Source organism: Garra rufa, chromosome 2 (assembly GCF_049309525.1).
Source record: "Garra rufa chromosome 2, GarRuf1.0, whole genome shotgun sequence".
Taxonomy (NCBI): Eukaryota; Metazoa; Chordata; class Actinopteri; order Cypriniformes; family Cyprinidae; genus Garra; species Garra rufa.
In genome coordinates this window covers 6,922,926-6,946,202 of record NC_133362.1, presented here as the reverse complement: position 1 = coordinate 6,946,202, position 23,277 = coordinate 6,922,926, and the positions used below count along the sequence as shown (strand labels likewise).

Sequence of the window (23,277 nt, the reverse complement as noted above, 5' to 3'; positions counted from 1 at the left end):
TAGATACTTGTGGTCCTTTGGTCCAAGACACTGCATACCAATTTTCAAGTCGATCAGACTAACGGCTGTGTATTTATAGCTGTTTATATGTTTTTTCCGCCTTATAGCGCCACCAAGTGGACAAGCTCCGCAATTTTTTTGATTTGACCAAAGATTAAGCTTATACACGTGAGTGTCGAGTTTGGTGAAGATATCTCATTCCATTCAAAAGTTATAGCCATTTTAGTAAAAGTGGCCCCGTCGGTATCGAACATTTTGGTGGCCCTTTGCGACCGTGAGTCAAAAGTTTAACTTTTTTTTGATAATTATTGATATTCAGTGTCCAGAGAATATTTCTGCACTGGTTTGGTTCCGATCGGGCGAAAAACCTAGGACTAGTTCGTAAAAGTAGGTTTTGGACAAATTTCAAAATGGCGGAAAAATTTGCATACCGGAAATGAAATCGGAGATAGCCATTTTGTTTTGATTGAGCCAAGGATTCCAATGATATAAGACACTTGAGTCTAGGACAAACGGTTTAGGAGTTATGATAGGTTTCGCGTTTTGGTGCGCTATAGCGCCACCTATGGTCCGATTGGGCTGATTCTTTGTGAGGTTCTCCTCGATTTTTGCTCTATCATCTGACCAAGTTTCAAGTCTCTAGGCCTTACGGTTTGGGCTGCCCGTTCAGTTTTACGGCAGAAAAATAATAATAAAAATCCTAACAATTACAATAGGGATTCAGTGCTACGCACTCGAACCCCTAATTAAAGCTGCAAGCAGCATTGAGCGGGGTTCGAGTATTTAAGGCCTTTACGGCTTCTATACCGTTAGGGTGTTGGCCAACACGAAATATATGGCTGACACCAGAACATACACATTACAAAGAACACACTCACAAACAGAAACATACACAGAAATGAAATGGTTAAACTATTGTGTTCATTAAGCATGATTACAGAGACAGACAGATGCACACATATTTTGTTGCACATAAGAGATTTGTACAATAAATGATAAGTGACAACATGCTTTAGACTTGTGTTTTTAAGATTTGATATATCATTGTCATGTTTCACTATAATCATAATCATGTGTAATTGTCAAATATGATATATCTGTATAAATTAAGTTTTAAATTTGGCTAAATGTGATTTGAAAAGCTATAACAGTGATTTAGTATCACTTACATATCAATTCAAAACTACATAAAGCCATTAAACCCCACAAAGCACTGTTCTATTAACATGTGTAAGCCCATTAGTGGTATTCTACTGCCATCTAGTGGCTATACTTGTAATTTCACAGTTTGAAATGAGATGCATTGTTTTTAAGCTTTATAACAATTACATTGCCTTTTTTGCCAAATGTCCATAAACATATGCTTGTTTTGAATCATATGATGCATGATTTTACTTAAGTTTGTGAATTTTTTTTTTTCTTTTAGTATTTGTAGACTTTTAGGTACACTAGATGAAAACCATATTATGAAAATGCCCTGTTATAGCTGTCCAAATGCAAATGTTCAATTTTTTTTGATAATTACTGACCAAGAGAGTCTGGAGAATTGTACTGCAGTGATTGTATTGACTATGGGTTCAAAACCCAGGACGAGTTCACCAAAGTATGTTTTTTAAATTATCTCACGTATTAAAAGAACAGTTTGATTGACAACAGTGGTCCTAGAGGCAAAGTTGTTCAGAATGTGGAGATGTATCATATGATATGAAGATATAGTGTATATGTGAATATTTGGACGTTTCATTGGGTTTTTAGTTCTTTATACAATAGAAATATCATTATTTTGACACCTTTTTAACTGTTATAGCGCCACCTATTGTCTAATCTTCATGAAACTTTGCATGCTCATTAAGAGTCATGGGGTACATGTTGTCACCAATTTTTGTAAAGTTTTGAGTTTTTGTTTAGGTTCTATAGCCTTTTGAGTGTATGTGGCCACGCCCCTTTTGTAAATGACCCTGTTATAGCCCACCAAAGGACAAAATTCCACATTTTTTTGATAATTATTGATCTAGAGAGTCCAGAGAATATTACTGCAGTGGTTTGATCGAGATCGGGCAAAAAACCTAGGACTAGTTCGCAAAAGTAGGTTTTTAACATATTTGTGAATAATTAATGAACGGTTTGATTGACAGCAATGGTTCTTGAGGCAAATTTTATTGGCACGAGGAGAGCTATCAAATGATATGAACAATGTGTGGATGTGTGAAACGTCACGCGATAACAGAGCCAAAAAATCTCGTTAGCGCCAACTAGTGGCCGATTTCTTTCAAAATTCTTACAGACCTTTAAGGCCGTGAGTCGAACATGCCCACCGAGTTTGGTTCCGATTGACCTCCGTTAACCTTGTCAAATAGGTGCTCAAACTTCATTGGCCAATGGCGGTCATGTTTTTTGAGATACGCCAATGTCCTCATAGACACTTGTGCCCCTTTGGTCCAAGTCACTGCATACCAATTTTCAAGTCGATCGGACTAACGGCTGTGTATTTATAGTCAATAATAGGTTTTTTCCGATTTATAGCGCCACCAAGTGTTCAAGCTCCGCATTTTTTTTGATTTGACCAAAGATTAAGCTTATACACATGTGTACCGAGTTTGGTGAAGATATCTCATTCCTTTCAAAAGTTATAGACATTTTAGTAAAAGTGGCCCCTCACTTTCGAACGTTTTGGTGGCCCTTTGCGACCGTGAGTGAAAAATTCAACTTTTTTTTGATAATTATTGATATTCAGTGTCCAGAGAATATTCCTGCACTGGTTTGGTTCCGATCGGGCGAAAAACCTAGGACTAGTTCGCAAAAGTAGGTTTTGGACATAACTCAAGTTTATGGGAAAACGGGGCCTCCGGGACCCCAAATCACAGATGAGTATTTGACAATTGTCTAGACCCAGGGATTCCAAAAATGTAAATTTTTTGAGTCTACGACACACGGTTTGGGAGTTATGGTCACTTTCGCGTTTTTGGTCGCTGTAGCGCCACCTATGGTCCGATTGGGCTGATTCTTTGTGAGGTTCTCCTCGATTTTTGCTCTATCATCTGACCAAGTTTCAAGTCTCTAGCACTTACGGTTTGGGCTGCACGTTCAGTTTTACGGCAGAAAAATAATAATAATAATAATAAAAACCTTAACAATTACAATAGGGATTCAGTGCTACGCACTCGAACCCCTAATAATAATTAAAGCTGCAAGCAGCATTTAGCGGGGTTCGAGTATTTAAGGCCTTTACGGCTTCTATACCGTTAGGGTGTTGGCCAACACGAAATATATGGTTGACACCAAAACATATCCATTACGAAGAATACACTCACAAACAGAAACATACACAGAAATGAAATGGTTAAACTGTTATGTTCATTAAGCATGATTACAGACACAGACAGATGCACAAATATTTTGTTGCACATAAGAGATTTGTACAATAAATGATAAGTGACAACATGCTTAAGACTTGTGTTTTTAAGATTTGATATATCATTTTCATGTTTTACTGTAATCATAATCATGTGTAATTGTCAAATATGATATATCTGTATAAATTAAGCTTTAAACTTTGGCTAAATGTGATTTGAAAAGTTATAACAGTGATTTAGTATCATTTACATATAAATTCAAAACTACATAAAGCCATTAAATCCTACAAAGCACTGTTCTATTAACATGTGTAAGCCCATTAGTGGTATTCTACTGCCATCTAGTGGCTATAGTTGTAATTTTGTTGAAATAGAGATGCATTTTTTTAAAGCTTTATAACTACTAAATTGCCTTTTTTTGCTCAGTGTCCATGAACATATGCTTGTTTTGAATCATATGATACATAATTTTACTTAGGTTTGTGAATTTTTGTTTTATTTAAGTATTTGTAGACTTCTAATGTACACTAGATAAAAAGCATATTATGAAATGGCCCTGTTATAGCTGTCCAAATGCAAATGTTCAACATTTTTTTGATAATTACTGACCAAGAGAGTCTGGAGAATTGTACTGCACTGATTTTATTGAGTATGGGTGGAAAACCCAGGACGAGTTCACCAAAGTATGTTTTTTAAATGATCTCACATAATAAAAGAACAGTTTGATTTACAACAGTGGTCCTTGAGGCAAAAGTTGTTCAGAATGAGGAGATCTATCATATTATATGAAGATATAGTTTATATGTGAAGATATTGCCGTTTAATTGGGTTTTTAGTTCTATATACAATAGAAATATCATGTTTTTGACACCTTTTTAACTGTTATAGCGCCACCTATGGTCTGATCGTCATGAAACTTTGCATGCTTGTTAAGGGTCATCTGCTACATGCTGTCATCCATTTTTGTAAAGTTTTGAGTTTTTGTTTAGTTTGTATAGGCTTTTGACTACGTGTGGTCACACCCCTTTTTTTAAATTAGCCACTTATAGCCAACCAAAGGACAAAATTCAACATTTTTTTGATAATTATTGATCTAGAGAGTCCAGAGAATATTACTGCAGTGGTTTGATCCAGATCGGGCGAAAAACCTAGGACTAGTTCGCAAAAGTAGGTTTTTAACATATTTGTGAATAATTAATGAAGCATTTGATTGACAGCAACGGTTCTTTAGTCAAAGTTTCTCTGCATGAGGGGATCTATCAAATGATATGCATATTGTGTGGATGTGTGAAACGCCGCGTGATTACAGAGGCAAAAAACTCGTTAGCGCCAACTAGTGGCCGATTTTTTTCAAAATTCTTACAGACCTTTAGGGGCATGAATCGAACATGCCCACCGACTTTCGTTCTGATTGACCTCCGTTAACCTTGTCAAATAGGTGCTCAAATTTCATTGGCCAATGGCGGCCATGTTTTTTGAGATACGCCAATGTCCTCATAGACATTTGTGGTCCTTTGGTCCAAGACACTTCATACCAATTTTCAAGTCGATCGGACTAACGGCTGTGTATTTATAGCTGTGTATATGTCTTTTCCGCCTTATAGCGCCACCAAGTGGACAAGCTCCGCAATTTTTTTGATTTGACCAAAGATTTAGCTTATACACGTGTTTGTCGAGTTTGGTGAAGATATCTCATTCCATTCAAAAGTTATAGCCATTTTAGTAAAAGTGGCCCCGTCACTTTCGAACGTTTTAGTGGCCCTTTGCGACCGTGAGTCAAAAGTTCAACATTTTTTTGATAATTATTGATATTCAGTGTCCAGAGAATATTTCTGCACTGGTTTGGTTCCGATCGGGCGAAAAACCTAGGACTAGTTCGCAAAAGTAGGTTTTGGACAAATTTCAAAATGGCGGAAAAATTTGCATACCGGAAATGAAATCGGAGATAGCCATTTTGTTTTGATTGAGCCAAGGATTCCAGTGATATAAGACACTTGAGTCTAGGACAAACGGTTTAGGAGTTATGATAGGTTTCGCGTTTCTGTTCGCTATAGCGCCACCTATGGTCCGATTGGGCTGATTCTTTGTGAGGTTCTCCTCGATTTTTGCTCTATCATCTGACCAAGTTTCAAGTCTCTAGGCTTTACGGTTTGGGCTGCCCGTTCAGTTTTACGGCAGAAAAATAATAATAATAATAATAATAATAATAATAATAATAATAAAAATCCTAACAAAAACAATAGGGATTCAGTGCTACGCACTCGAACCCCTAATAATAAAAATCCTAACAAAAACAATAGGGATTCAGTGCTACGCACTCGAACCCCTAATAATAAAAATCCTAACAAAAACAATAGGGATTCAGTGCTACGCACTCGAACCCCTAATAATAATAATAATAATAATAAAAATCCTAACAAAAACAATAGGGATTCAGTGCTACGCACTCGAACCCCTAAATATAACATGACACAAATTAAATAAAATAAGTAATAAAAATGAATAATAAATAAAATAAAATAAATAAAATAAAATATTATATTTTGCTCAAGAGCACAATGGTGATTGCTCAATAATCACCTCATGCTAGGTTCGAACCTGCAACCTTTCAGTTGCCATTCCAAACCTTTAACCACTGAGCTACAGATATACATATACAAAAATATAGATTTTGTTTTCTCGTTTCTAGTTCATGTTTCTCAATGTTTTTGTACCTTCATTTTCTCAAGCTCCTGCAGTCTCTCCTGCAGCTGCTGCTGTAAAACCTCATTCTCGCTGCTCAGCTGAGCGGTGCGCTCTTTACTGGATCGAATCATCTCTTTACATCTCTGCAGGAGACTCTCTTGCCTTTTGATCCGCTTCTGAAGCCCCTCAGTGTCCACCGCGCTGTCTGTTTCTCCACTGCCCTCTGCTGGCCACACACACAAAACACAAGCATGTTAAAGACAACTTTTGTTAAAAAAAAATGTTCTGCGCACTTGGAAACCTACACATACCTGTGTTAAGTGTCGAGCTGTCATCTTTGGAGGGGCTCTGGATGTCAGTGTTTGCATCAACTGTATCTGTGGACTGAGAAGTCTCAGCCTCAGAGGAAAGCACACCTCCAGACGCCTTCAGACGTTTCTTCAAGAGAGACACCTGAGAGACAAACAGCTTCATTATCATCTCAGATAGCATGAGAAATGCACTATGCAAAAAATAAATAAATAAAGAGAGAATACATACTTGCGTCTGAAGCACAGTGATCATCTGGTCCTTCTCCTCGAGAGCAGCATCAAACTCCTCCTGCAGGTGTTTCTTGGCCTGTTGGTCCATCTGTAGCTCCTGAGGAGGAGATTTGAGGCTCAATAACTCAATATCGAAAAAATATTAAAATACATATTTATAATAAAATCTAAAATTATGCATTTATGTAATATAGAAATAATTTGAGTTATATAAAAAGTTCACAAGTATATAAAGAAATGCATATAAACTATATATGAAAAATAAAATGTAAAAAAAAAATACACATTATATAAAAAATATATATAAAAGAATATAATATATACAGTATAAAATATGTAAACCATAGATATAAAATAATTTATCAAATTAATTGATAAATATTGAATGAATTGATAAATACAATAAAAAGCACAATAAAGTTAGTAGTTAACTAAAATTAAAACCTTTATTTTATTTCAGCTAGTTTATTTTAACATTGATTGCTTTAATTAAGTTTAAATTGATGTACTAAAATATTTCATATAGATATATATAAAAAATACAAACAATAATACAAACTAAATAAACTAGATAAAATGTAAATAATTTAATCAAATAAATGATTTTTTTTCTTGCCAACGTTATTGTAGTTAACTAAACCTAAAACCTTAATTTCTGCTAGTTTATTTCATTGATTTAATTTTCATTTATCATTTTAATTTAGTTTAAATTGACATACTAAAATGACTAAACATTTTTTAATTTTATTTTTAATAAAAATTATATAAACACAACAAAATGTAAAAAAAAAAAAAAAAAAAAAGATCAAACTCAACAATTAAAATAAAAATATAAAATAAAATTGAATAGTATATGTACTTGAATCCAAATGAAACAAAAAAAGTACTGCTTCATTCATGGTTTATTTTTATTTTTATTTTGTTTTATTTGATCCTTGGTTTATTTTATTTTCTACTGTCACATTTTATTATTTTATTTTATTTATTTTATTTACACACACATGCAGTTTTTTTCATGCCAGGGTTATTACAGTTAACTAAAACCAAAATTAAAATAAAAACAAGAAAATATAGATTTAATAGTATATATAATGGTTAATTAATTCACGGTTTATTTTATTTATTCTATTTTTCTATATTATTTCACTTCATTTTATCTTAAATATTTGATATATTGTGCCCAACCATCTGACGATAAATCAAAAGCAGACAGACAAAATCCTAAACAATCTCTGAAACATGCCACATTGTGAATGCTGTTTCATGTTGCCTTTAAGTACACAGTGTGAAGCGAGAAGTAATAGAGATATCAGAGGTAGAAAAACATTGAGGGTAGAGCCTGTGATGATGAATTAATAATGTGTGTGCCAGATGAACAGCGAGAGACCAACCTCCCTGAGCTCTCCTATTCTTCTCAGGGATTTATCTTGACTCTGGCTGAGGATGGCCTGAGAGACACACAGACAGAGATGAATGACAGACTAATATCTGCCCCAAACCTCACAGCAGAACAAATACAGCAACACATTAGGAAAACATCCCTCCGGCTGCACGCAAACTACACTCATTTATTCTGAATATGAAATTACCTGAGTCTTCTCTTTATCCCGTTGTACGGTTCGGTAGGCTGTTACCAACTGAGAGAGAGAGAAAAGAGAGAAAATATCAGTCTAGCAATAATGATCAACTCATTTCACAAATCAAACTGTCCCATTCCCAAATCAGGTATCACATCATGTTTCCATTTTAATATTAAAGTTTAAGTAATTTTGTTACGCATTAAGTCATTTTTATATATTTTCTAAATATTTTTTATAAAGCTTTAATACATTTTTATTTCCATTTTAATTTTAGTAATTTTGAGATGGATGATTTTAACACTTTATATTAAATATATTAAATTTGTTCTCATTTTCAAGCTTACCTTTTTTTTTTACAATCTTCTGTTGCCATTTTAATATTAAAGTTTGTCATTTTGTTATGCGTTTTGTCATTTTTATATATATTTTTTTAAATATTTATCAATTAATTTTTATTTCCATTGTAATTTGAGTAATTTTAAGATGGATGATTTAAACACTTTTTTTTTATTTTTAAAAAATATTTTTATAAAGCTTTAATAATTTTTTATTTCCATTACAATTTTTGTAATTTTAAGATGGATGGATGACATTAACACTTTATATTAAATATATTTCAGTCACTTAAATTTGTTCTAATTTTCAAGTTAACTTTTTTTTTTTTCCATTTTGTTATTAAAGTTTAAGTCATTTTGTTATGTGCTTTGTAATTATTTATTTGTATTTTTTATAAAGCTTCAATACATTTTTATTTCCATTTAAATTTTAGTCATTTTAAGATTAATTTTTAAATATATATTATATATATATATTTTTTTTTTTTTTAACATATTTCAGTTATTTTGTTATGCATTTCGTAATTTTTTTTTTACTTTTTTATATTTTTATAAAGCTTTAATTCATTTTTATTTTAATTTTAGTCATTTTAAGATGAATTATTTAAAACTTTATATTAAATATCTCAGTTTTTTTGTTATGCGTTTTGTCATTTTTATTTTTTTATATTTTTATAAAGCTTTAATTAATTCTGATTTTCATTTTAATTAATTAATTAATTTATTTATTTATTTTTACAATTCTCCGTTTCCATTTTAATATTAAGTGTTTTTGTTAGGTGTTTTCTAATTTTTTATTTTTTATAAAGCTTTAATAAATTTTTATTTCCATTTTAATTTTAGTAATTTTAAGATGGATGATTTTAACACTATATTAAATATATTTCAGTTGTCAATTTTCACTTAAATTTGTTCTAATTGTTAAGTTTTTCCAAGTTTTTAGAATTTTCTGTTTCTATTTTAATATTTAAGTTTACATAATTTTATTATGCATTTTGTAGTTTTTATTTTTATATATATTTTTATAAGGCTTAAATAAATTTATTTCCATTCCCATTTCAGTTTTTTTTTATTTTCTACAATTTTCCATTTCCATTCTAATATTAAAGTTTTAGTAATTTTGTTATGTGTTTTGTATTTTTATAAAGCTTTAATTTTTATTTCTATTTTAATTTCAGTAATTTTACTGAAAAATACATTGGTTTTTCTATTTCAACTTAATTTCAGTTAAAGTTTTACATTAAAGTTAGTTCTAATTTTTGTTTACATTTTTAAATGTATGCCTTTCCATCTTTTCTCCCAAATTTTTAATTTTGATTTTATTTTATTTCCAAAAATAATTTTAATAGTTTTAGTTTTGGTTAACAGTAACAACACGGTTTCATATAAGAGCAGGTCTTGTTTTACACAAACATGATGTCAGGAACAACAAAGATGTTCCATTACATCTGGGCATGTACAGTACAGTACACTGAGTACAGTATGTTTTTTCAATATCACTTCATGTTACCAGCAACAGGAAGTCCTTCAATGTTGTCTGCGATGCATCACCAATTACACCACAAAGGAAATTTGCCATTAAGCACGCCTGACTACTTCCTGAGATCACTGACTGGTTCAGGTGTAAACATGTCTGATAATCCACACACCGTCAGAGCGGTGCATTATCTCAGATAAATGTTCAACTGAGGAGCTCTGATGTGTCATGATTAATATGCACAGTCAGAACAAAAGGCCTGAGCTCTTCCTGAACAAAACAGACTTGTTCACATAATCTCTTAATGAGGGCTTAACTACACGCAATGCATGTTCATGCGGCAAAGTTTATTGATTTATTACTTCACCATTATCTCGGGACACATCCTACAGCAAAGGTAACGCAGCGATTATAAATGAGTCAAAGAGTTTTGTGAAAAATAAAACACTATTACAACTCAAAAAGCTTTTTTTATATAGTGAAAAATGACAGTTTGTACTTTAATTTGCAACTATGCATCAGGAATGGAAGAGCTTTAGATTTGGTGGTTTACTGCAAGTCCAATTAATCAGTGATTATTTGGACACTTGTAATTAAAAATACTACTAATGGATAAAGATAGCAGATTCCATCTAAAGTAATCATGATTTAGAGGAATTATTGCTTTAAAACTGTACAATAATCCACTTTGAATGAATGCAATCTACTATATAGCAAGTAATTAAGAAACACCGCTTTTAATTTAGATGCTCAACAATGCAGAAGCATCTAATATAGTGTTGCATTTGATGTATCAGTCTTCAACAGACATCAGTGCAACCTTTCTGAAACAGCTTCAAGCAGATCTGTTGTAAAGATCACAGACTGACAACATAAAAGCTGACTTCACAGAAACACTGTCAGACATTAATGCACTGCTTGCATTCTGTGCATTAACTGGCGCTGAATGACAATTATCAGCACCTCGGGTTAATGCTCAAACACTTTAATGTACATAAAGCAATAATATAAGGCACATGTCCAGACTCATAAACACGGACTAATGATCAGATCATAAATCTCATAAATATTAATCAGGAAGTTACTTTTAAAGAAATAAAATGCATCAAGTCCAAGTTTTGACATTAAATGATAATAAAAACAGACAGTAAAAACTTGAAAGTCTTGAAGGCCAAATAAGTCACAAAAATAGTGCATTTGTAATCTAAACAGGGGGAAAAAAATACTAAAAAAGGGTAAATGTGGCTATCTCACAATTCTGAGCCTATATGCCGCAATTAATTTTTCCTCTCAGAATTGGGGATATTTATTTAGAATTACAAGATATGAATTGTGAGATAAAACTCCAAATTGTGAAAAATTAACTCATTGAAGGAAACAAGCTTGTAAAAAAAATTTATAAAATTATAATAAATTGCGATTTTTGCGACTTTTTTTCTTGAAATTCTCAGTTCATATCCCAAAATAAAATAATAAATAAAATAAATGATTTCTAAATAAAATAATATTACATTTAAAAAATTAAACAATAACATAAATGCTTTTTTAGATCATGGATCACCACCTGGAGATGTCTTCTATAGCCCTGAATGTCAAACAGATGAGCTCCAGAGACGGATCATCACTAAAGACCTCGCCAACCTAGACGGCCATCAGCGCTACACCACGGGAACCTGATGAGTTCTCTACAATCGGACATTGGTACAAACTGCTGGTTTGGTCTGGCCAGAGAAGAATTGGTCCCCCGATTGAGCCTGGTTTCTCCCAAGGTTTTTTTTCTCCATTTCTGTCAGCTGTGGAGTTTTGGTTCCTTGCCGCTGTCGCCTCTGGCTTGCTTAGTTGGGGACACTTTCCAGCGATATCGTATACTATTTGAACTGAACTGACGATGATATCACTGAATTCATTGATGAACTGCCTTTAACTGAAAATTGATTGTTTACAATAATGCGTTACTTACACACTATTGTTCTGTTTAAATACTGTGCGGTTGCTTTGACACAATCTGTATTGTTAAAAGCGCTATATAAATAAAGGTGACTTGACTTGACTTTTTCAGCTATCATATCTGATTGGACTTGATATTTTAGAATTATTTATACCCTACTACTTGTTAATATTTTGGCTTTTAGTTTTAGATTTTTCTTTATTTTAATTTTAGTTTAAGTTTTTTATTATTTTGTTACATTAATAGATTTTTATTTATGTCTTTTTATGTTCATTTTAGCAATTTTAGGATGGATGGTTTTAGTACTTCAGCTTAAATGTATTTATTAATTTCAGTTAGTTGCTGATTTTCATTAAAATTAGTTCTAATTTTGTTTTTCATTTTAATATGAAAGTTTTAGTAATTTTGTTATGTTTTGTCATTTATTATTATTTTTTTTTTGTAAAGCTTTAATGTCCTTTTTAATTGAAGTAATTTCAGAATGGATGTATGGTTTTATCATTTCAACTTTCCAACCAGACAATTTTTTGTTGTTTAATTTCTGTTTTTTGTTTACATTTTTAAGTTTATGCCTTTCAGGATTTTTCCCCTCAAATTTTCACTTTAAGATATTAACTCACACCGGATAGAAAAAAAGTCCAAATTGTGATATACAAAGTTGCAATTAATGTTTTTCTTTTTTTTAAATTCTTGATGGAAACAAAATTGTAATGTAAGTAAGTACATAAATAAATAAATAAATAAAGAGGTAATTGCTTTCACCTTATTTTGCCATTTGTGAGTTATCTTTTTTCTCAGAATTGCAAAGTAAAGTCTGAATTGTGAGACATATAGTTGCAATTACAATTTATTTATTTTTTGTTCTGTGATGGAAACGAGCTTACATAATGACAGCCTACATATCTAACAAGTAAAAAAAAAAAGTACCAAAACAAGATTTATTGAAGCTTTTGATTCTTGCAAAAGTAGTGTAATCTAGGCCCTTTCCCAGAAAATCACTGCACAAACTGCTCAAAACTGAATCTGATCATAAATCAGATCACCAAAAACAATCGTTTACATCAAGGTCGCTCACCTCTGAGTATTTCCCCCTGTAATTGCCGAGGCTCCTCTCCACGCGATGCAGACGGTTTAAGAGCTGCTCTTTGGATAGACTCTCGGTGCTGCCGGGCGAATCCTCAGCCTCGCTTTCGATGTCCGACGGAGGGTCGTACGCCGGCAAGGACTGGGCTTCATTCTCGCCGATAAAAGTGAGCGATTCTCTGGAGGAGCTTCTGACCAGACTGTCCCTGGAGCCGGAGCGGAAGAGCCCTTCACCGCGAGCCGAACCCCGGAGCAAAGACTCCACGGAAGAAACCTTCTGCTGTAGCTTCTGGGCCAGAGACTGAGACTCCTCTTTCTGGAGGACAATGAATACTTTGAGCATACAAGCATTTTAGATAATAATAATCAGAATGTTAGACTCTATTTGTGACTCAGGACCACAAAACCAGTCTTAAGTCGCTGGGGTATATTTGTAGCAATATTTAAAAATACATTGTATGGATCAAAATTATCGATTTTTCTTTTATGCCAAAAATCATTAGGATATTAAGTAAAGATCATGTTCCATGAAGGCATTTTGTAAATTACCTACCGTAAATATATCAAAACTTATTTGTTGATTAGTAATATGCATTGCTAAGATCTACATTTGGACAACTTTAAAGGTGAATTTTTTAAATATTTAGATTTTTTTTTATACCTTTAGATTCCAGATTGCTTTGTGGTCCAGGGTCACATTTAAAGGGGTCATCGGATGCCCATTTTCCACAAGTTAATATGATGCTTTAGGGTCCTAATGAAAAGTTTGTAATATACTTTGATTAAAAATTTTCTATGGTAGTGTAAAAAAATAACACTCATTTAACCTGGTAAAAAATGCCTCTGTTCTCAGCAAGCGATATCAGTACCTGGCCCTTTAAATGATATGAACCTCTGCTTACCCCGCCCTTCAGTTCTGTGGGGCGTGTCATTACATAGCACACGGGGTGTTGCCTAGACAACAGTTGGGGGTACAGTTGTATAGTTTGGGGAAAAATGACACTGGGGGGGGGCTTTGAAGACACTGTACAACCCCATCCATTTAAAATTTAATTTAAAAACCGGAGTTGGAACCGAAACAAGATGACACCCGCAAAGAAGTTCGGCAATTAAAGCTTATACTGGACATGTCTGAATGGTTAGTAAACTTAATGTCACGTTGATTTATCTTTGTATAAGGGCATGTCAGGGTAGCGTACTGAGACAGATACGAACGCTTTGTGTTTACTGAGGTATAGAGACGAACGTGATGTGTTTACTGAGGTATAGAGAAGAACGCGATGTGTTTACTGAAGTATAGAGACGAACGAAGAACGCGATGTGTTTACTGAGGTATAGAGACGAACGCGACGTGTTTACTGAGGTATAGAGACGAACGCGACGTGTTTACTGAGGTATAGAGAAGAACGCGACGTGTTTACTGACGTGTTTACTGAGGTATAGAGACGAACGCGAGGTGTTTACTGAGGTATAGAGACGAACGCGACGTGTTTACTGAGGTATAGAGACGAACGCGACGTGTTTACTGAGGTATAGAGACGAACGCGACGTGTTTACTGAGGTATAGAGAAGAACGCGACGTGTTTACTGAGGTATAGAGACGAACGCGACGTGTTTACTGAGGTATAGAGAAGAACGCGACGTGTTTACTGAGGTATAGAGAAGAACGCGACGTGTTTACTGAGGTATAGAGACGAACGCGACGTGTTTACTGAGGTATAGAGAAGAACGCGACGTGTTTACTGAGGTATAGAGACGAACGCGACGTGTTTACTGAGGTATAGAGACGAACGCGACGTGTTTACTGAGGTATAGAGACGAACGCGACGTGTTTACTGAGGTATAGAGAAGAACGCGACGTGTTTACTGAGGTATAGAGACGAACGCGACGTGTTTACTGAGGTATAGACGTGTTTACTGAGGTATAGAGACGAACGCGACGTGTTTACTGAGGTATAGAGAAGAACGCGACGTGTTTACTGAGGTATAGAGACGAACGCGACGTGTTTACTGAGGTATAGAGACGAATGCGATGTGTTTACTGAGGTATAGAGACGAACGCGACGTGTTTACTGAGGTATAGAGACGAATGCGATGTGTTTAGTTTACTGAGGTATAGCTGACTGAATGAGAGCAAAAAAGTGATCGGTTAACATAACTTACCCCGTCCTAATATTGAAATACATAAATGTGAGTGTTATGGTCTTTACTCATATGCAGTTGCGCGCTGTAAAAACATTTGCAGGTATTGCGTTAACGTTACAATTCTTAATGCAGTTATAACTGATCCAAAACGATTTAAAATAATTGTACGTGACATCTTAATCATTAACAGACACCGTTTTAAACCACCTAGCATTACAAAGCTAAGCTTAATGTAGTTTTACTACAACGTACACAGTTTGTAAATAGGCAATCACCTTTATGCATTGTTCATTATAAACATGCGATTATGAATTATATTGAGACGGATGTACATAGAGAAGACGACATAACCATGTTCTCTGAGAGTGTAAGTTACACTTTAGCCTCATTCATCGTGAAACGCGCTAACTTTAGCACATTATTTAAAAGGCGATTAGCAAAGATTCATATAAAAAGAAATTACACTCACTTCTTCTGAAGCAGGAACACGAATAGTTACAGACCCATTTTTCAGCAGCAGCTTCGCTTCGTGAAAAATTATTTTACTTCATTAAAAGAAAACTACTGGGTGGATCTTTGTCATTCTAAGGTGGTTGTGTACACACTCTCCTAACACACACACATTCCAGTTCAAACAGCTTGTAAAAGTGCATGTGGCACCCGATGACCCCTTTAAGGTTAAAGATTCAAACTTTCCACATTATCCAAAATCCAATAGCAACTAGACACAAATGTGCTTCCAAAAATAAAAAACAATCACATACCACCAAATAGGTATATTTTTTAGAAAATATATATTTATTTTAGAATTTCATAATTTTACATTTTTCTTTTTTATATAATTTGTTAATAATAATGTTTATATTACGATACAATATAATGCTGCCATTTATGCACACATAATGTTATTTTGCCTGATTTATACTGATTTGATTTTTTTTAATTGTCCTACAGTACTTTTTACTGTATACAGTAATGAGATCTTATTTTAAGGGAAAATGTGTTTAACTGTCATTAAAATAATGCAAAATTTGAGATGCAATGTCCATTAGACACATACAGTACTGTGCAAAATTCATGCTTCACAAAAATATTTGTTAATATTTTTGAAATGAGTCTCTTTTGCTCACCAAGGCTACATTTATTTGGTAAAACATACATTAAAAACAGTAATAATTTTATTAAAATAGATGCTTTCCATATGAATATATTTTAAAATGTAATTTATTCCTGTGATGCAAAGCTGAATTTTCAGCATCATTACTCCAGTATTGAGTGTCACATGATCCTTCAGAAATCATTCTAATATACTAATTTGCTGCTCAAGAAAAAATTCAGATCATTATAAATGTTAAAAACATTACTAATAATAAGAAAAGCTTCTTTCGGGACTCTTTGATGAATAGAAATTATTTGAAATAAAACTTTTTTGAAACATATAAATGTTATTAATATCGCTTTTGATTTAAAAAAAGAATTAAATGCATTCGATACCATTATTCAATTTCTTTAAATGACTGCCATGCTGCCATGCAAGCAAACTTTCATGGTTCAATTCATTTGCAATGCATATCATGTTGTCCCCTCAGATGCAATATGAACAGGTCTTTCATCAATTATTGAAAGTTAAGCACTACTACTTGCCTGAGGAGAAGTGATTCCATCTCCGTTCACACTGCCTCTCGGAGAGCTGCCGGCCGCTTTAATGCTCTGCATCAGAAGAAAACCCACAAACATAAGTGAAAGTGTGTCTCGGCGGTCAGCTTTAGGCCTGGTTAGTATTCCTCCAGCCCATCGTGCTGCACCCCGATTACTCTGGGAGCAATATTAGTGTTTGCTACGAGAAATGCAGGGGCTTCTGGTTACACCAACCCTAACCTCATGCAACTCGGAGAGGAACACAGGGGTTAAAAACAAACGTAGACAGCATAACTACTGCGTTACACAAACAAGGAGTTAAACACAGCAGCACTACACTAGCAGCTTTGTCAACTGCAAACAGTTGAAACCCGCTAGAGGAGCTGGTTACTGAGAGCGTGTGCATTTGGCATTGTGGAGTTCAGCAGGAGTTAGTCGGCCACAGCGTTCTCCCTAAGGTAGACGAAAGAAGTCATGGGTAATGTTACTCGCTTTGTAATGACATTAGAAAATACTGTCATATTCTGCTTCAGAACTGAAGGACTTTTACTGCAAATATGCAAAAATAGCAATGTGCACACTGTATGATTACTTATTTTTTCAGGCATAACATCAGCAACAAGGCACACTGGGAAGAATTTACTCTCGTTAACCTTCAAACAATGTTGTCCCAGTCTTAGCTAAAATGTAAATCTTACAATCCAACATTAAATATAGTTAGAATGCATACAATTAGAAAGGGAAAATGAAAATGTTCAAATTATTAATATTATTATTGTTGTTATAAATAATAATATTATTATGAATAATAATAATAATACAAATACAAATATTATTTAATAATAAAATATAATAATTTATAATAGTAAGAATAATACCAATAGTAAACTAAAAATAATTATTAGAAGTATTTTTATTACTACTATTACCACAACTACTACTATTAATAATAACAGTAGTATTTTTATTACTACTAATATATTATTATTATTATTATTATTATTATAAATATTATACAATACCGTATTATTGTATAATGTTTATAATAATAATAATAATAATAATAATTCGTATTATTATAAATACTAATATTTCTAATGCTATATAAAACTACTACTAATAATAATAATAAAATATATGATTTATTATTATTACTATATATTATTATTTTAATAACAATACTATATAATACTAATCGTCATCATTATATTATTATAAATAATAAAAAACAATAAAAACACAAATACTATGATAAAACATATTATAATTTATATTAGTAAAAATATACCAAATTACCAAAATTAAAAATAATAATAATTAATATTTATATTACTACCACCACTACTACTAATAATAAGTTTTATATTATTCTTGTATAAATAATAACAACATCATATAATATAATATAATATAATTGTTATTCTTATTCTTATTATAAATACTAATGATGCTATATAATACTACTTATATTAATAATAATACTAAAATATATTATTTATAATACTAAGAATAACACTAATAGTAAAAATAATCATTATATTGCAACTAATCATAATAATAATTTTGTTATTCTCTTATTATAATACTTATAATATAATACTTAATACTATACAATACTAATCATTATTATTTTTAATAGTAAATATTAATAATTATGATTTATACTGCATTAATAATAATAACAATGTTGTATTCTTCTTATATTACTTTTTACAATTCTAAATCATTATTATTATTTTTATACTTATAATAACATCATAATACAATGTATTATTGTTATTCTTATTATAAATACTAATAATATTATACTACTACTACTATTTATAATAATAATACTGACATATATTATTTATAATACTAAGTAAAATACTTATAGTAAAAATAATAATAATTATTAGTTATACTGCAACTGATAATAATAATAATAATAATAATAATTTTGTTATTATTATAATACTAATATAAAAATAATAAAAATACTAAATAGTACTAATAACCACCACCATCATCATATTATTATAGTTTTTTTTTAGTAGTTGTAGTAGGAGTAAAAATACTGCACTGTTTACACATGGCTCACATGCCTAGATTTGACAGCCATGTTATTCAGTAATATAGTTACTATAACTACTAAGGTGTAATCTAATTGTGGGAGGCATTCCTATAGCGAACATAAAATCACTATTGTGTTTTTCAGTTCATCCGAACACTGTAATAAACAGCAAGAACTCGATTACCAACACAACCACATAATTCAGTTAAAATGCAATCACTGCACATTAGAGGATTGATTCATCTATTAATCCAAAAAGATGGGTTTAAATTTCCTGATCAAATGCAATATGCTGAAAACAGCTTTTTAATACAAGCTGGTCGTATTTACATCAACATCAACAAGTGAAGCTCACTTTCTGTTTGTTGCACAAACACAAGGCAATCCCTACTACACACTTTAGGCCAAACGTAATAAAATAAAATTATCAAGCATTATCAGACATTTTGCACTATGTTCTTTACAACATTATACACAACCAATTTTAGCCAATAAACATGCTTCCTGTTTATAGAGTAAAGAACTAAACACATTTGCATATGCCAATGAAGGCCAGGGAGACTTCATGCTGAAGGGAAAAAACAATGCAAAGCTAACAAACACCACAGTTAAATAAGATCAGATTTAGGTCAATCAATATTCATATCACTAATTTTGTTTAGATTTATTGATTAAAATAATAAACCCTTCAACATTCATATATATTCCTAGTATACTGAAAAACAAAAATATCAGTCCACTGTACACATCAGAATGATCAGAGCTGTCAATGTCAATGAAAAAGGACTGAAAATCATAATGAGGCCAGTAATACAGCAGATCACATGATGAGTGTGTTTGATATGATTGGCAGGGCTGTATATCAGCTGATGTGTGTAAGCTCAGGTGTATGTGGAGGATTATCTGTATCTAGAGATAAATCCTTCTGTCAGAGCTGAGCCTCTACCAACTCCACAAACACAGTTAATGTAGTTGAAAGAGCTGCCATGTAAAGTAGGGATTGACCGATTATCGGCACCGATATTAAGCATTTTTATGGTTATCAGTCATTTTCAAAACCAATTTGCCGATAAAATAATTTAAAAGGATTTAAAGAAAGTTTGTCAAAGCTCTTGTTATTCTTATTTTATTATTTCTTTTGACAATTTTCATTTTCACACCAGACATATACGTATTTAGGTTCAAAATATCGGTTGTCTGTCTACTTGATTTGTAACAGGGTTTCTACAGATTTAAGACCTTTTTAATACCACCTTATATAAAATGTAAGACCTAAACCTGTAATGGAAATACACATTATATTACATACATGTGTTTAATATAAAAAGAAAACTAAATGTCATTAATGATATTTATTACTACAATATACAGTGAACTTTTCATATCAGCAAACAATATTCCACACAAAAATATTTTTATAAGCAATATTATCATCAGCGTTCAACTTACACTACATACTTAAATCAGCATTTTTTTTTTATTTACCTTTATAAAGGCCTATTTTTCACTTTTTAAATGTATGCATCACCTTTCATTTCAAATTATTACAATTCAACAATAAATTCTATAGGGCTGTTACCAGGCAGATTAAATATTTTACAGTGCAAAATTACAAGTGCAATAAATAATATATAAATAATGTTATAAGATTAATGTATTAAATTTACAAACAAGAAATGTTTGGGGGAATCTTTGTTCTGTCCAATTACTGTAAACAGTCATTAGGTCAGACTGAAGATATTTTAGTGGTAATGTGACCAAAAATAATCTGAATCTGAATTTAAGACATTTTAAAACGTTATTTAAGACTTTTTTAAGGACTTTTGAAAAACACATATCAGTCCATCCCCTAGTGTGGTTAAAAAAAAAAACGATCAGCGTAGACATTGATCACCAAAATGATTAAATGTTTTTGTGTATTTGAAATAAAGCTGCAATAAAATGAAACATGACAAATATTAGATGGAAAACTTGAACTACTGACAACTAACTAACTAACAACGAACCTGCAAAAGGTTTTTTTTTTTTTTTTTTTTTTTTAGTAATAGTTGTTTATGAGCCCCTGTTTGTCCTGAACTGTTAAACTGCCTGCTGTTCTTCCGAAATAAATTCTTCAGGTCCCACGATTTCTTTGGTTTTTCAGCATTTTTGTGTATTTGAACCCTTTTTCAACGATGACTGTATGATTCTGTAATCCATCTTTTAACACTGAGGACAACTGAGGGACTCATGTGCAACTATTACAGAAGGTTCAAACACTCACTGATGCTTCAGGAAACACAATGCATTAAGAGCAAGGGGTGAAAACTTTTTGAATTAGAAGATCAGGGTAAATTTGACTTATTTTGTCTTTTGAGAAACATGTATCTTCTGCAGCTTCTGAGGGGCAGTGCTAAATGAAAAAAATATGATATTCAGCCAAAATAAGAAAAAAAAAGTACACATCTTCATTCCATTCAAAAGTTTTCACCCCTTGCTTATAATGCATTGTTTTTCCTTCTGAAGTATCAGTGAGTGTTTGAACCTTCTGTAATAGTTGCATAGTACCTCAGTTGTCCTCAGTGTGAAAAGATGGATCTCAAAACCATACAGTTATCATTGGAAACGGGTCAAATACACAAAAAATGCTGAAAAACCTGAGTGGGACCTGAAGGATTTTTCTGAAGAACAGCAGGCAGCTTACTTGTTCGGGATACAAACAAGGGACTCATGAACAACTATCACAAAACAAAAAAACACAGCTGTGGATCATTCAGGTACCAACACAGTATTAGGAATCAAGTGTATGTAAACGTTTAAACAGGGTCATTTGGATAAACTCAACCATTATTTTCTATTATTTTATGTAAAAAATAAAATCTTTTTTTTTTTTTTAATCAGTACTAAATAAAAAAAAAATGCATTTTGTATGATCCCTCTTATTTTGGTCAAATAATTAACATTTTGCAGAATCTGCAAGGAGTATGCAAACTTTTGGCTTCAACTTTATATAAAAAAAAAGCAAAACAAAACTAGTAAAACAAACAAAAATTTAAACTTAAAGTCAGAAACTATTTCAAAATATTAATAAATTCTCAAATTAATAACACAGACAGAAAAATGCACCAATGCCTGTGTAAAATCGCATAAAATGCTGAGACATCAAGAAAAAAAAGCATAAAATAACTAAAGCGTGACACTTCACTCCAGAGTTCAATGCACCGGGAAATATTGATGCAAGACATGCGAAAGGACCTTTAATAATCCAAATTTATAAACACCTTTAAACAAAGAATTTGCCAAATTAATTTGGCAAGGAAATCAAAAGAACTCTTAGGGAACAGCAAGGGAGCATTCAACACGGAATCTATGAGGACACTACATAGGGAACGGGACAATATCTAACACTACGGGAATAACATTCATTCCTGGAGATGCCAAATTAGAGGAACCATTCCGAGGTACAAAAACGGAGAAAAGCAACTGCCATCCCACAAACCAGGCCTAACGAGGAACGCAAGATATTAGATGCAGGGGTTAGGAGCGAGATGCCTTTGAGTTATGCAGAAACGCTCAAGAAGAAAAGCTGCAAGCAGGTGTTACTCGGCCTCCTCTAGCCCATAACCTCCAAAGGCATCGCAGACGGGACGGGGACAGAGGGTTGGTTTTGTTTCTCGAGGGGTGAGGAAGAGGAGGCGATGTGAGGACAGACTCACCGCACTGGGCACCTGGGCCGCTTGGGGTCGTTTTGAGTGGTCCAGAGCAAAGATAGTATATTCAGAGAGAAAAGCAGGCTCTGCTATCATCCCAGCCAGCAGCTGAACGACCCCCCCACACGAGTCAACGCATTAATGACGGGACCGAGGAGTGAAGAGCAATGAGAAAACAACACAATGAGTGAGAGGACAGAAAAAAGAGCCAGAGGATGACAGAATGACATCTGTGGAAACAGAGAGAGAGTTGAGACAGTGGATCCACACTGAGGCGGCAGACGGACGCTCTTTGATGTCTCCACCAAAACTGATTTTGATTCTCTTGAATGTTGATTGGCTTTAAATCGTCATATGCTGTGTATGGAGACATCAAACAGGTAAATCTAGCCGTCTTTGGCACAGAAGAGAGATTAGGGCTCAAAAATAAGGATGTGTTGACAAAAATGTGTTGTCATTTTATCTTATGTTTAATGATGATGTACAAAGATTTTGTGTTTTATTTGTTGTATCAAATTATGTTGAATTAAAAATGTCTGTAAAGTTTTGACTTAAATCAAATCTAATCTAATAATATAACATAAAAATTAAAAACAAAAATAAATACATCTAATATAAATATTATATAAAAGTATACTTTTTAATATATATATATATATATATATATATATATATATATATATTTGTGTGTGTGCATGTTATATATACAACTTGTTATATGAAATATTAATATAATATTCTAACAACAA

At 32.5% G+C, this 23,277-nt stretch overlaps 1 protein-coding gene across 1 annotated transcript in view; it reads right to left on the bottom strand.

The window, feature by feature from the left end:
• golga4 (golgin A4) overlaps nt 1–22,624 on the bottom strand; it is a 117,818-nt gene extending 95,194 nt beyond the window's left edge. The window contains exons 1-9 of the mRNA XM_073834562.1: nt 22,422–22,624; nt 17,068–17,083; nt 16,789–16,858; nt 12,996–13,315; nt 8,170–8,217; nt 7,972–8,028; nt 6,579–6,677; nt 6,350–6,491; nt 6,068–6,264 (exon numbers count right to left, since the gene is read on the bottom strand). Of these exons, the coding sequence (XP_073690663.1) occupies nt 6,068–6,264; nt 6,350–6,491; nt 6,579–6,677; nt 7,972–8,028; nt 8,170–8,217; nt 12,996–13,315; nt 16,789–16,858; nt 17,068–17,083; nt 22,422–22,624 (1,152 nt within the window). The remainder of the gene's footprint in view (nt 1–6,067; nt 6,265–6,349; nt 6,492–6,578; nt 6,678–7,971; nt 8,029–8,169; nt 8,218–12,995; nt 13,316–16,788; nt 16,859–17,067; nt 17,084–22,421) is intronic.
• Between the last annotated feature and the right edge of the window lie 653 nt (nt 22,625–23,277).